This window comes from Punctularia strigosozonata, assembly GCF_000264995.1.
Source record: "Punctularia strigosozonata HHB-11173 SS5 unplaced genomic scaffold PUNSTscaffold_1, whole genome shotgun sequence".
Taxonomy (NCBI): domain Eukaryota; kingdom Fungi; phylum Basidiomycota; class Agaricomycetes; order Corticiales; family Punctulariaceae; genus Punctularia; species Punctularia strigosozonata.
The window spans coordinates 2,119,281-2,131,676 of NW_006767433.1; the positions used below are offsets into that span (position 1 = coordinate 2,119,281).

At 54.0% G+C, this 12,396-nt stretch overlaps 7 protein-coding genes across 7 annotated transcripts; 4 read left to right on the forward strand and 3 right to left on the reverse strand.

Annotated features, from left to right (window-relative positions):
• Nucleotides 1-70: 70 nt before the first annotated feature.
• On the forward strand, nucleotides 71-2,371 carry PUNSTDRAFT_57827 (WD40 repeat-like protein; the record flags this gene model as incomplete). Its single annotated transcript, XM_007378689.1, is given in 11 exon segments — nucleotides 71-149; nucleotides 209-656; nucleotides 670-832; nucleotides 882-931; nucleotides 987-1,251; nucleotides 1,317-1,442; nucleotides 1,502-1,523; nucleotides 1,535-1,619; nucleotides 1,674-1,928; nucleotides 1,976-2,141; nucleotides 2,201-2,371. 11 exon segments carry the CDS (start codon nucleotides 71-73, stop codon nucleotides 2,369-2,371), a joined length of 1,830 nt encoding a protein of 609 aa, XP_007378751.1.
• A 7-nt stretch (nucleotides 2,372-2,378) lies between these two features.
• Nucleotides 2,379-4,348, reverse strand: PUNSTDRAFT_123670 (Arginase/deacetylase; the record flags this gene model as incomplete). The annotated part of the gene is made up of 11 exons (XM_007378690.1): nucleotides 2,379-2,644; nucleotides 2,712-2,752; nucleotides 2,803-2,881; nucleotides 2,936-2,976; nucleotides 3,034-3,125; nucleotides 3,180-3,221; nucleotides 3,286-3,407; nucleotides 3,467-3,478; nucleotides 3,527-3,803; nucleotides 3,865-4,023; nucleotides 4,088-4,348. 11 exons carry the CDS (start codon nucleotides 4,346-4,348, stop codon nucleotides 2,544-2,546), a joined length of 1,227 nt encoding a protein of 408 aa, XP_007378752.1. The 3' UTR covers nucleotides 2,379-2,543.
• A 391-nt stretch (nucleotides 4,349-4,739) lies between these two features.
• Nucleotides 4,740-7,346, forward strand: PUNSTDRAFT_110005 (SLY1 protein; the record flags this gene model as incomplete). The annotated part of the gene is made up of 9 exons (XM_007378691.1): nucleotides 4,740-4,760; nucleotides 4,819-5,084; nucleotides 5,139-5,352; nucleotides 5,408-5,624; nucleotides 5,678-5,845; nucleotides 5,900-6,209; nucleotides 6,262-6,436; nucleotides 6,566-6,886; nucleotides 6,936-7,346. The coding sequence occupies 9 exons, from the start codon at nucleotides 4,740-4,742 to the stop codon at nucleotides 7,344-7,346; spliced, it is 2,103 nt and encodes a 700-aa protein (XP_007378753.1).
• Nucleotides 7,347-7,461: 115 nt separating this feature from the next.
• Nucleotides 7,462-8,510, reverse strand: PUNSTDRAFT_57909 (uncharacterized protein; the record flags this gene model as incomplete). The annotated part of the gene is made up of 5 exons (XM_007378692.1): nucleotides 7,462-7,513; nucleotides 7,572-7,676; nucleotides 7,730-8,028; nucleotides 8,092-8,388; nucleotides 8,439-8,510. The coding sequence occupies 5 exons, from the start codon at nucleotides 8,508-8,510 to the stop codon at nucleotides 7,462-7,464; spliced, it is 825 nt and encodes a 274-aa protein (XP_007378754.1).
• A 576-nt stretch (nucleotides 8,511-9,086) lies between these two features.
• On the reverse strand, nucleotides 9,087-10,056 carry PUNSTDRAFT_140285 (uncharacterized protein; the record flags this gene model as incomplete). The annotated part of the gene is made up of 4 exons (XM_007378693.1): nucleotides 9,087-9,564; nucleotides 9,622-9,709; nucleotides 9,770-9,849; nucleotides 9,903-10,056. 4 exons carry the CDS (start codon nucleotides 10,054-10,056, stop codon nucleotides 9,206-9,208), a joined length of 681 nt encoding a protein of 226 aa, XP_007378755.1. The 3' UTR covers nucleotides 9,087-9,205.
• A 40-nt stretch (nucleotides 10,057-10,096) lies between these two features.
• Nucleotides 10,097-11,221, forward strand: PUNSTDRAFT_123673 (uncharacterized protein; the record flags this gene model as incomplete). Its single annotated transcript, XM_007378694.1, has 2 exons — nucleotides 10,097-11,023; nucleotides 11,185-11,221. Coding segments are annotated over exons 1-2 (801 nt in total), but the record flags the coding sequence as incomplete, so codon positions are not given.
• A 90-nt stretch (nucleotides 11,222-11,311) lies between these two features.
• Nucleotides 11,312-12,144, forward strand: PUNSTDRAFT_129507 (BSP-domain-containing protein; the record flags this gene model as incomplete). Its single annotated transcript, XM_007378695.1, has 2 exons — nucleotides 11,312-11,825; nucleotides 11,891-12,144. The coding sequence occupies 2 exons, from the start codon at nucleotides 11,312-11,314 to the stop codon at nucleotides 12,142-12,144; spliced, it is 768 nt and encodes a 255-aa protein (XP_007378757.1).
• Nucleotides 12,145-12,396: the final 252 nt, after the last annotated feature.

Sequence of the window (12,396 nt, forward strand, 5' to 3'; positions counted from 1 at the left end):
TTGCTGTCCCGGTTCACCTCTTAAGTGCACCAGTGCTTTTTTATCGCTGCTTGTCAGGGTACTGTTCTGGATGACCATCGCGACACCTGTGATTTCGATCACTGCTGACGAGGTCAACTGCCTCATTCACGCTTACTTGGAGGACTCGGGTGACTCTTCAACGCTACCCACCCGCCCCGGCCGCTCGTGTTGATCTCCACTATTCCAGGGTTCATCCATAGTGCATTCTGCTTGCGAACAGAAGGCAGGCTAGATCAGACGCCATTGTACCGCAAACACATCCCAAGAGGGGAGCTTGTGGACTTACTTAGCAAAGCACTTCTCTATACCGAAGTCCAAGCACATTGGCGAGGGGATACTCTGACGAGCAACTGCGTCGCGCCATTTTCCATACTTGATCATCACACCTGCTCCTTAGATTCGGCGCTATCATCGAAACCTACTCGCCTTCCCCCAGTGCCGTCTAAAGCGGACTCTGTTCCCCCGCATCCCGAGAAGGATTCTATATTTCGGACCACAAACGGAGTATCTGAGAAGAGAAAGGCGCCAGAATCTATCTCTGACGAGGCAAGGACAGACAAAAGAGCGAAAGTGGACATGCAACCGGACTCGAAGGCTATGGAGAGTGCGTGCTCCTCGCCAGTCGGCACGATAACGTTTAATCAGTAGTGCAGCCCAGTCCGCATCCCGTCAGGCTCCGTCTGCTCAGATACCACCTGCGTCAGGGTCGTCGCTTAACGGTAATGGCGGGGGTCTGGTTTCCACTCAGAAGCTTGAACCACCCCCTGATCAGCCTGGTTCCGTGCGTTTGTTATCCGGTCATACTAGCGAGGTACGGCGATTCCTTCTATTCCTGGGTTCCCGCTGAAAACGAATTATAGGTCTTTGTGTGCGCGTGGAATCCGGTACAGAAGGATATAGTTGCTTCGGGGTAAGTGAACTTCGATTTTCCGGCGACTGTGCAAAACAAATAGCTCGACACGCAGCTCGAGAGACGGCATGATCTACCTTTGGCGAGCTCCAGGTCCTGATCCAGTCACGGGATCTGTGCCGGCGGATCAGGAACCGCTGCGTGTGCAGTGTTATAACAGTGAAGAACCTATCCGAGGTACCGGACCGATGTCTGGTCGCGACTTGACAGCTTTGGATTGGAGTCCAGATGGACAACTATTGGCCGTAGGCTCCTTGGATAGGGTACTTCGCATCGTAACAGTTACGGGCGAAATATACTTTTCGCACGCACAGCACCAGGTGAGTATTACAGTAGTCGTTTTGGGCAACATGCTACTGCACTCGAGCCTGATTTTCGTGGTGAGAAGGGGCCCGTTTTCGCTACGCGATTTTCCAAGTCTGGCAAGTGGCTGCTAACATCGAGCTTGGACGGCACAGCTTGCGTTTGGGACGTACAACAGAAGAAACTTCATCGACAGTTTAGATGCCATGTAGGCAAGTCTTAATCCGATCCCGAATCACGCTTCCTTTGTCTCATGAATATCCTCAGATTGCTGTCTGGACGTTGAATGGTTGGATCAAGATCTGGATATGTTTGCAACCTGTGGCGCCGACAAGCTAATTCATATTATGCGCTTGAACGAACAGCGACCAATCAAGACACTTACGTAAGACGTTCACAGATCTTTGTATGTATTGGTGGGGGCTTATTTTCCGTGCAGAGGCCATACAGACGAGATCAATCAAGTCAGGGTTAACGAGAGTGGAACACGACTTGCATCATGCTCGGATGACCGAACAGCGCGCATATGGAACGTGGAATCGATAATCCATTCTTCGTCTGAGAGTAACGAGATCAATACCAGCACTGGAACAAAGACGGACTCGTTCATCACCCTGCGTGGACACAAAAACAAAGTTAGTATCATCCGATGGTGTCCCAGACACACGCCTGGAGAATCAGAGCTCGTCGTGACGTAGGTCCTCGCTCGGATCTCTCAGCTGGTTGCTTCATAGTCTGCAGATCCGGATTCGACGGTACCGCACGCATATGGGATTCAACTTCCGGCGTCTGTTTGCGGACATTCTCGGAACATCAGAAACCTATATATGCATTGGAAGTCAGCCCAGACGGACGATGGATGTCCACAGGCGGGGGCGACTGTCGATTATGTTTTTATAGCCTTGAGGTTGGTTTTGATCGGTATTCCCGCCTTCCTTTGCTCACCCAAGTTTATAGAACAGGAAGAAGATTGCTGAGCGTAAATGGGTGTGGCAGCGCCCTTTCGAGCGCAAGCGTGGCGTGTTTGAAATTAGCTGGCAACAAGGTGATGGCGTGAACCGGATCGCAGTGGCTCTGGAATCGCGTGAAGTCGGCCTTGTTGATCTCAATCGAGTCGGTGCATTGCAAGCACCGTAGCATCTGCTGTGCCTTGGTCTTTGAATATGTTCGGTTCGAAGGATATCTTTATTCGTTGTGTATTGCATTGCATGTATCACTACCGATTTAGGCGGCGTACCGTTGGGACTAGTCTCATGAAGGGTACAATGAAGGCCTGGCAGTTGCAGTGTACGCCAGCAATGTACAGACACTATGAAGACCAGAGGTCCACAGTTTTCGGCGGTTGATCTGCGACAAACATTGACAGAAAGTCATGCACAAGATCAGCAGCTGCAATGCCGGTTATCTCAGCTGTTCAAACCCAAGAAAAGTGGATCTTAGTTTCGGAGCAAAGCTGCATCCACGTCGGTCTGCTCACCGTGATCGTAAGCGGGCGCAACTTCCACGATGTCCGCCCCTCTAGACAAGGGCCGTCAGTTTTTACGTAGCAATCATGAGCGAATGCGTACACAAAGTTGAGCCCAGCAAGTCCTCGAACGATGCGCTTCACCTCCCGCATGGTCCATCCACCAGCTTCGGGTGTGCCGGCTAGAGGCGTTAAAATTCAACTTCCGTCACTTACGTCTTTATACCATAACTCACTTGCTGGTGCCAGACCGGGATCTACAACATCAATATCCAGACTTTAAATGGTTCAAGAGTCGGTCCTCAGCCAAGCGATCCTATGTCAGGCAACTAACCTCAGGTACACAGGTGTATCGCCAACACGCTCACGTATACGCGAAATTATTGCCGGAATACCGTAGTCGTCAATGTCGTCCGTAGAGATGATCTAATGTACTGTGAGCTCTTCAACATGCTCGTCCGTCCGCGGGTAAGTGCTGACCTGAAAACCGGTATTCTTGTCATGCTCAAAGTCACCAGGGCCCTGAGAGGAGATAAAAATGGGGAAGTTGAAAGGCACGCATAGATCGCCAATCTTGCTAACTCACCGCGAACTTGCAACGAATACCGCCGTGAATACTATGATTACTGAGGAGCCCCTCTTCTCGAGCGATGTGGAAGAACGATCCATGTGTGATGCGTGATTGTGCCGTATCGGAACCTGGATAGTCTAAAACAGGACATGAAGAGGTGAACAAGAGCAACGGGCTTGGCTATAGCTGGCCTCACTTCCGGGTATAACTGTAGTCAATTGTCAACCAAAGGTCGTTGATAATATTATACACTGACTGGACCATGTGTCTAGGTGGGCATCAAAGTGGATAACCGAAATCGGCCCATATTTTTTGTACAGTGACCGGAGGATACCGAGAACGATAGTGTGATCGCCGCCGAGCGTAATGATGCGCGGATGAGGTGTGTGATCCAAAGACAATGAGCGAGTGATGTTCATTGCGCGAGACATAACAGTCCCATCAGAATGCACAGTGCCAATAGATCTCGACAATAGTGTCGTGTAAGCAGTTTCCATCTGGTCCACGGCGAGAGCATTGTCGAATGGACTAATCTGGGAAGATGAAGGTATGTCTCAAACGAGTTCAGACCAAGCAGCGTCGTAGTGTACTAACAGGCACGTCACCACAATCGAGAATTCGCGCGCCGTCCTCGTAAGGGTTGTTGCTCCAAGAAAGAGTATATCCGCGGGTTGTGCGCTGCCTCCTGCTTCCACTGCGAATTGCGTAGGGCCCGAACCGGGCTCCAGGGCGGTAACTGACGGCGGTGTCGAACTGTCGGTAAACGCGGCATGGTTCTTCTCAGCCAGAGAACACGGAAACCAGGTGACAGCTCTACCGGCATGCCCAAGATCGCGATATCGAACGTTTGCGAGACGTCCTCGAGGCATTTTGCGTATGGTATGTGTGAGAAGGACAACGGCCCGGAGAACGCATTGTCGACCTGAGGGCCATATTTATCCAGCCAAGTTTGTTCTTTCGTGTTGACCCAGGACGGCTCTACATGATGGTGTTCGCCATGCCCGCCGAAGTGATGCTGGGCGTTGTGTGCCGCCACGAAGAGAGGGAAAGTCAAGGACAGGAGCTCGAAGTACTTCATGTTGGTGGTGATGAAGGAGCAGGTGTGTGAGGCGATCCCCAGGAATTGCTTATCTTATAGGTGACTGGGAAGGAAGACACCCAGGCCCGGGCGTCCTTGGTAGGTACCTATTGCCTTCGGCACGGTTTGGTGTACGTTTGGTTTACCCGCGAACTGCGTCCATGAATATACCCCGCGATTCCCCTAAGACAGAGCGATTGAAAGCGATTTGCAGAACTGCTACAAGCACATATGCACATGCGTATGCACGTGTCCAACTCCAAGAGCGGCTTGAAGAGCCTGAGCGGTGTGAACGCGGGCCGACGGGCGGTACACGATCGGCGTGCACGCGTACACGTAGAGCCACATCATTCAGGTCCTCGCTCACAAGCGCGCCTGACCATTGCCCGCGATGACCAGTGTCGCGAAGCCGGTATGTTGTCGAGTATACAGCTCGATACGCGGTGCTGATCACATTGCGGGCGGTGTAGGCAATAGCGGCCGCGAACGGGCTGCAGCAGGAGCAGACAACGGCGCTCCTCACTCTCCTGAACCTCAATAATCCTCCAGAGCCAGACTTCAATCCTCTCGCGTCCGGATCCTCGGGGAAAACGTCTGGCGGCTCTGCAATACAGATACCAGCTGCAACTGGTCCGCCGGTCTGGAAGGTCCTCGTACTAGACCAGCAGACACAGGACGTCCTTGCTACTGTGCTACGCGTCCAGGACTTGCGAGATGTCGGTGTAACACTACACGTGTACGTTTCTTTCCCCAACCTGAACGTGTTTGGATGTGTCTGATTGTGTTACAGGCAGCTTCATTCTGCTCGTCCCGCGCTTCCCGATGTTCCCGCCGTGTACTTCGTTTCGCCCACGCTCGCTAACATCAAGCGTATAGCGGAGGACCTGGACAAGGGTCTTTACGAGACGTTCCACCTCAACTTTGTGGAGCCTGTATCACGAGCTCTACTGGAAGAGCTTGCTGCTATGGTCGCAAGGGACGGCACAGGGGAACTGATTAAACAAGTGAGCGATATGCCGTACTGGTAGCAAAGTGAATATATTGACTCGCGTGTGGCAGGTGCTGGACCAGTATCTATCATTCATTTGCCCTTCATCTTCTCTCTTCTCCCTTCTTCCTCCTCCGAAACCTGAGCATTCGCAATCCGCCGCGCCTTTTCCCCCCGCACAATCCACCAGCTATCACATCCTCAACTCACCACGGTCAACTGAACAAGAAATAGAAGCCGAAATTGAACGAATAGCTACTGGGCTATTCAGCGTGGTTGCGACAACAGGCATGTAGCTTAACGTCGAGTATACACGTTAATGTTCATCGCTTGGGACCTAGGTCACGTTCCTGTTATCCGCGCACCGAAAGGAAACGCTGCCGAGACCGTCGCGAAACGTCTAGAGCAGAAAATCCGCGACGCCATACTCTCTGCAGCTCGCGCACCGCCAGGAACAACCACTTTATTCTCTCAGGATGCCACGGGCCTTTCCAATCTGCAACGACCACGTCAGTTACTTTCTTGTACCGACTGACCCATCGTGCTGATGCGAGTTTTATTAGTTCTCCTAATCTTAGACCGCAATGTTGACTTGGTGACAATGCTTTCACACGGGTGGACTTACCAAGCTCTCGTTTCTGATTGCTTGGAAATCAAACTAAACCGTGTCACGGTGCCGAATCCCGAAGGACAAGCGAAAGGCAAGAAATCCTACGATTTGGACTCGAAGGACTTCTTCTGGTCAAAGAATGCGGCGAATCCGTTCCCCCAGGTTGCGGAAGACATCGACACGGAACTGAACCGGTATAAGATGGACGCAGCAGAGATCACCCGTAGCACGGGTGTCAGTGATATGGGTGATATTGCACAGATGTACGCACACATGCGTGGGTGACATGGACGCCATATGCTTATGTCTATCTAGGGACCTTTCTTCCAACGCCGCACACTTGAAGACCGCGATCACGGCGCTCCCAGAGCTAACAGCACGGAAGGCCACTCTGGATACGCATATGAACATCGCGACCGCGTTATTAGAGCAAATAAAAACTCGTGGCCTGGACGAGTTATTTTCCAAGGAGGAGGCTGTTACAAAACAGGTGAGGACAATCCAATGACGGATAATACAAGGGAGATCGAGGAGGAGGGATTGCAGACCTGTCGGCTCCCCCCCTCATCTATGCACCCGCGCTGTAGGCACGAATAACATCACTGACCAACGAGCCCAGACTGTCGCTACTATACTACAACACTTGCGGGCCCCTGAAGGCGATGCCCATCCCACACCCGCCGACAAACTGCGCCTCGTTCTCGTCTTTTACCTCTCCTTACCAGACGGCGCAATCTCTAAAGAGGACGTCGCTGAGCTCGAGAAGGAGTTGAAGAATGCAGGCGCGGACGTTGCAGCTTTCGAGTACGTGCGGAAGACTCGTGAGATCTCTCGCATAACGATGTCCGTCCCTGCGGCGGGAGGTTCTTCTACCCCAATGCTTGGCTCTGGTCCACAAGGTGGCGAGTTCTTCAGGGGTTTCAGTGCCTTGGGAAATCAGGTATGCGTCCCTTGTCCCCCTTCATGTTGGTATGCTCAAATCTGTCCAGGTTACGAACCGACTCGGTAACGTTGGTGGACTCAATAACCTTATATCCGGCGTCAAGAACTTCCTGCCTGTCAACAAGTTATGCCCGGTGACGAGGCTCACGGAAGCGCTCATGGACTCGTCGGCAGCCTCCAACCAGTCGTTGCAGGAGACCGACGACTACATCCTCCTTGATCCTCGCGCTCCACGAAGCGCGAATGTCGGGATGCCCGGCGGGCCCGCCGCGAGGCCGAGGCGCATGGCGTTTGGGGAGGGCATCGTGTTTGTCGTGGGTGGCGCAGGCTACGTCGAATACGGCAATGTGGAAGAGTGGGCCAAGCGAACCGGTAAGCGCGTCACCTACGGTGGCACGGAGATCTTGGACCCGGGGGGATTCTTGTCCATCTTGACGGAGCTGGGCAACGCGCCCTAGGCATACAATTACTGGGCATTGGCTACACGCTTTCGTATTATTCTACATGACTGGAAGGATAGAGCGGAGAGCGAAAGCAATTGCTATTAAAAGATGGTATGAGCGAGTGGTAAGATTACTTTTTCCGGCTTCCACCTCCCATTGCGAGGATCTGCACCAGACGGATGCTGTAATGAATCTGTCAGCGGAGCAAAGGAAGATTATGGTAATAGTGCTGATACTCACAAAATATTGATCATGTCAAGCTCCAGGCTGATAGATTCCCGTAGTGGGTCCCGAGGAATGGCACCAGTCTCAGCCATACGAGCATGCTGCAATATCTTTTGCGTACTAGAGGCAACGAGTAAGTGGCATATCATATAGTTGAGCTAATTTTCACGTACTCGTAAAGTACGAATCCGCTGAAGACGGCGAGCCCGCCATAGAGCGAAATAGACTCAGCGATAGCCAGACCGCGCAGACCAAGGGGCAGGGCCATAGGCGCAAGGGAACTGAGCGCAACGACGGTTACGCCAGCAAGGAGCGGGCCGCCCATGTAAAGGTAGGTGTTGTTCTTAGCGGTGGCACCGACATAAGAGAGCGAACCGACGACGCCACACGTGTATAGTGCAGCTCGGGACAGGATCGCCGGACTGAAGAAGAAGAGTGGGCTGAGCGTCGCTGCCTGACAGGCGTTGAATCCCTGTATGCCAACCTACTGTTTAGTAACAATAGACTGGTGGGTCGGTATGGAGATGATACGCACAAGCCAAAAGGCATGTTTGAGAACCGTGCTTTCAGGAGGGGTATACATGACACCCATCATGGTCCCGATGCTGCCCACAAGGCTGACGCCAAGGACAACCCAGGGGTTGGCCGCCATCATCCTTACGGCGAAGCCATTGCGGAAGAGGCCACGGGCGACAAGCGCGGTCAGCCCGAGTCCGCCGCCGGTGTACATGAAGCTCTCGTGCAGGTAAGACTGTTCCGCAAGCGAAAGGCCGTCATGAGTCTCGCGATTGAGAAACCAGTTGATCCCGACAGTTGCACCGGCTACAGTACCCTGTGGACTGGTCAGTAACAGGATGGTCGCGTGCGGCCAGGTATACGCACCGCCGTGATGAAGAACTTGCGCCAGGCCTCCTGCTGCGATGGCCGCGAAACAACCGGCGTCGAGTCTGTCATGATCGTGCGGGCATTCTTCGAGAAGGTTGAAGGTAGGCTCTGTCCTGTCTGCTGTTTGGCTGCGTTGGCGAATAACAGAACGTTGACGGTGGGTCGCGCATGACTGAAGATACGAGAGGACTGGGAGAAGGCGCGGGAAACACCTGCGTTGTGTAAACAGCGACTGGATGTGGAGATAGGCCGGCTGAGAGACGCAAACGCTGTCTTGAGCATCGTCTAGTCGAAGGGGATGTCGATAGGGCAGGAGTCCGTCAGGCAAGTAGCGTCAGGCGAGCGAGCTTATTGAATCGGAAGAGGGGGTGATGCAATGCCTCGGCCGGCATACCCCGGTCGCTTCCCACGCTCACATACTGACACCTCCGGAACTTCGTAGAAATCACTGGCAGGCCGCAGCGAGCTCAGGTGTCAACCCAGTCGCGTTCATACTTAGATCATGACCACACCCTTGCCAGCGCGAGTGTGGGTATCGGAGATGAGAACCCTACATCCGACCATGAATGTCCGAAATGGCCTGCACTTCTGGCCTCTTGAACCCGGTATGCTGACGCATTTGTGCTATCAAATCCTCGTGACACAATCTAGGATACACAGTCTAAGCGCTATTGTACATGCTCAGTATGATCACGATAATTACACCAATAACCCTATTCTTCACGAACCCGATAAACCAAATGGGCATGACGCAGCTGCAACGGTCAGGATGATGGTTGCGAGTAGAACGGCTCGCCTATGGTGAAGTGGACGCTGTCGCCTTCGCCCAGTGTGAGACGCACTGGGAGGCGAGGGTCGATCCGTACCGGCGCGCTGTTCCCGACGAAAAAGTCGCCACGGGTGAAATTGCGCGTGATGGCAGCAGCCTCCTCCTCCGTCAGCGGCCGGGGCCGTTTGGTAGGCCGGTAGGGAGTGCTGTTTGAGGAGGAGGGGGCGGCATTGAAAGTGTTTGTGGAGTATTCGTAGTATTGGCCTTGAGGTGTGAGGGGTTGCATAGGCGGTGGCGGCGGCGCCGACGGGTACTGCAGCGGAGGCCCATAGGGAGCAGCAGCTGCGGAGAAAGCTGCCACGACCGGAGTGAGACGCGTTACCATACAGACGCATCATGGTCATAGCTCACCGCCCGGCTGCCCCACGGTAGCTGCCTGCTCCTGATTATCTAGTTCTGGGTACGCGCATGTTGCGCCCAACCCTCTTTTCAGGCAGCTCTAGATGAAAATGTTGAGCCGGAGATCGACGATACACGCGCACAGTTTTTGAAACGTTACCTGGCAAGGTAATACATCACTGCATCGTGTTTTGCCAGTATGGCATGCCAAACATGCGCGTCTCACGGACGGGGCTTTTGCTGCGATATTTACATGAGATGTCAATACGAGCACGCGAGCGCGACGAGCAGACGTTTTCGAAGAACAGAGCCGTCACCGGGTGCGCCGGCAGCGTTGGGGGCGCCGTTGGGGGGATCGCCGGGCTGGGCTTGAAGCTGTTGAGGGACAAGCGCCGGCTGATCGGGCTGCGGTTGCGGTGAACCGAGCGGTTCCTCGACGGCCGACATATGGAGCCCACGGACGGCGATGGCGGCGGGAGACGGGGGCGTCACGGACTCAGCCGCCGTCGCTACGCCGGATCAAGTGGCGTGCGAATGATCTACCCGAGATGCACCCGTGCGAACTCCGGCTATAGTCTTGCCGGTCCGGGCCCGTCGTCTGCCGTCCCCCGCAGGATGAACAGAGTATGGCTCTCTGCCCAAATCCTCGATGATGCAGTCCCCGCACGACCCCGCAAACGACCAGCTATCCGTCCTCGCCTTCCCCGAGATTGATTTCACGTTCGACCCCACCCAGTTCGACCCCGCCCTGTTTCCGCCTCCTCCTCCTCTTCCGGCCTCCGCTGATCTTTTCACCCCTTCCGAGGCGACGGACTTTTTCGGCTTCCTCGACACGCTCAACTTCGAGCTCGACCCCGAACAAAATCTGTTCCAGGATGATCCCGCTTTGAACCCACCGCGTCATGCCGCACCCTACTCGAACCCCCATACGAATACAGCGCCAGAACCGTCTGCCGCGTCGAAGCGGACATCTACGCGGCCCTCATCTTCGAGGGGCGTGCGCGGATCTTCCGATGACGTGAAAGCTGTATCCCCGGTCGCTGCAAGTCCCGCTGCGCCATTCCGTTCTCCGCCCTCGCTTTCCGACATTCCGGAACAACCACCCCAACCAAGACCTGGCACCGCCGCTGCTATCGCCCGCCAAAAGCCTCTCCTCTCCACGCCGCAGAAGCGCTTGAATCACATCATGTCCGAGCAGAAACGTCGGAACGCTATCCGGGATGGCTATGCCCAGCTCATCTCGCTCCTGACCCCAGCTGGTGCTCAAGGCGAGATTATGCTACCAACACGCGGCAGGCCAAAAGGCAGTGGGAGCAGGAGCAAAGGACGCGGACAGGGAAAGAGCGGCGTGCTGTTCCGGGCGGTGGAGTATTGCAAGTGGCTCGAGGAGGGACGAGATGCTCTGAAGGCAGAAGTATTGAGAGTAGAAGCCGCAGCCGGCATAAGGCATGACTGATGCGGATGCTTCCCGCGCCTTGTTAGGTTGCTGTGAGTGATCACATCCATTCCTTTGCGAGCAGAATGACTGACAATGCCGTAGAAGCCTCCGTTACTATATATATATCATTATTATAGATGATCATGTTGTATCATAAAAAGTTCGCACCGTGCGGTGTGTCGATGTATTATGATTGCGATTCCGGTCGAAAACGTTATTCACACGTTGTTTCTCGCCTCTTCCCGTGCCTGTATACTATCTTCTATGCCGCCGCCCCCGCCGATCCCGCCCACCTGGCCAATACCCAAATTCACCTTTCATGTCGAAGATGTTGAGCACCGAGGAGCTCTCCTAGTATTTGAGCATATACTCGCGCCGACCGCCCTCCGTGAAGCAGTTATATCCGGTACATCTCTACCTTTACTCCTGATGCTATGGTCTTGCGTTGAAGATCGCAGTTTACGCACATCTATATACACCTCAGACTGTTCCGACGACGTGAGCGACCAGCCCGGATATAGCGTCTTTGATTGCACACTCGCGGTTTCGTTATCCAGTGCTGAAATGGTCACCGTGTCCTTCCGGTCCATGCCAGGTGTCGCCTATACAACCGGCAGCAGTACCCATAAAGAGATTCACGTCTCACTGGAGCACATCGACAAATCCGCCTCGCGCGCCCGGGCCGAGATTCTAGGCGTACTCACGCACGAGATGGTCCATTGCTTCCAGTACAACGGCAAGGACAAGTGTCCGGGAGGTTTGATCGAAGGCATCGCGGGTCCGTATTCATCCATGAAGGGACGAATACATGTGCTTACGACGCCGTATGCGCCATGCCTATAGATTATGTGCGGTTGCATGCTGGTCTCGCACCTCCGCATTGGTCGAAGAAAGTGGGCGAGAACGATAAATGGGACTCGGGATACGAGAAAACAGCGTACTTTCTCGACTGGATAGAAGCGCGCTCAGGGGAAGGAACTGTGAGGGCGCTGAACCACGCCTTGAGGGACAAGGAGTACACCAGTGATATCTTCATTGACGTCACTGGGTGTGCCCTGGAGCAGCTATGGGAGGACTATCGGATATCCCAGTCATGATCAGTGTTTTATGCACTGAACGTCAGTTACCAACGAGGAAAGCGATCGGTGCTGGTTCAGCCAGGAACGGCGGCCGGGATGGCGTGTGTGTGTGTGTGTGTGATATCTATTAAATGCCAAAGGCGAGCTGCGCGCCAGGGCATATAACTTATAGGGTGTCGTTCGAATCTGCGTTCTAGGTAGCATCTAATGTCTATCGGTGTCCGTCAAGTCTGCATGTTCAGCCATCGTGTGGGATATGGATTGGGGTAT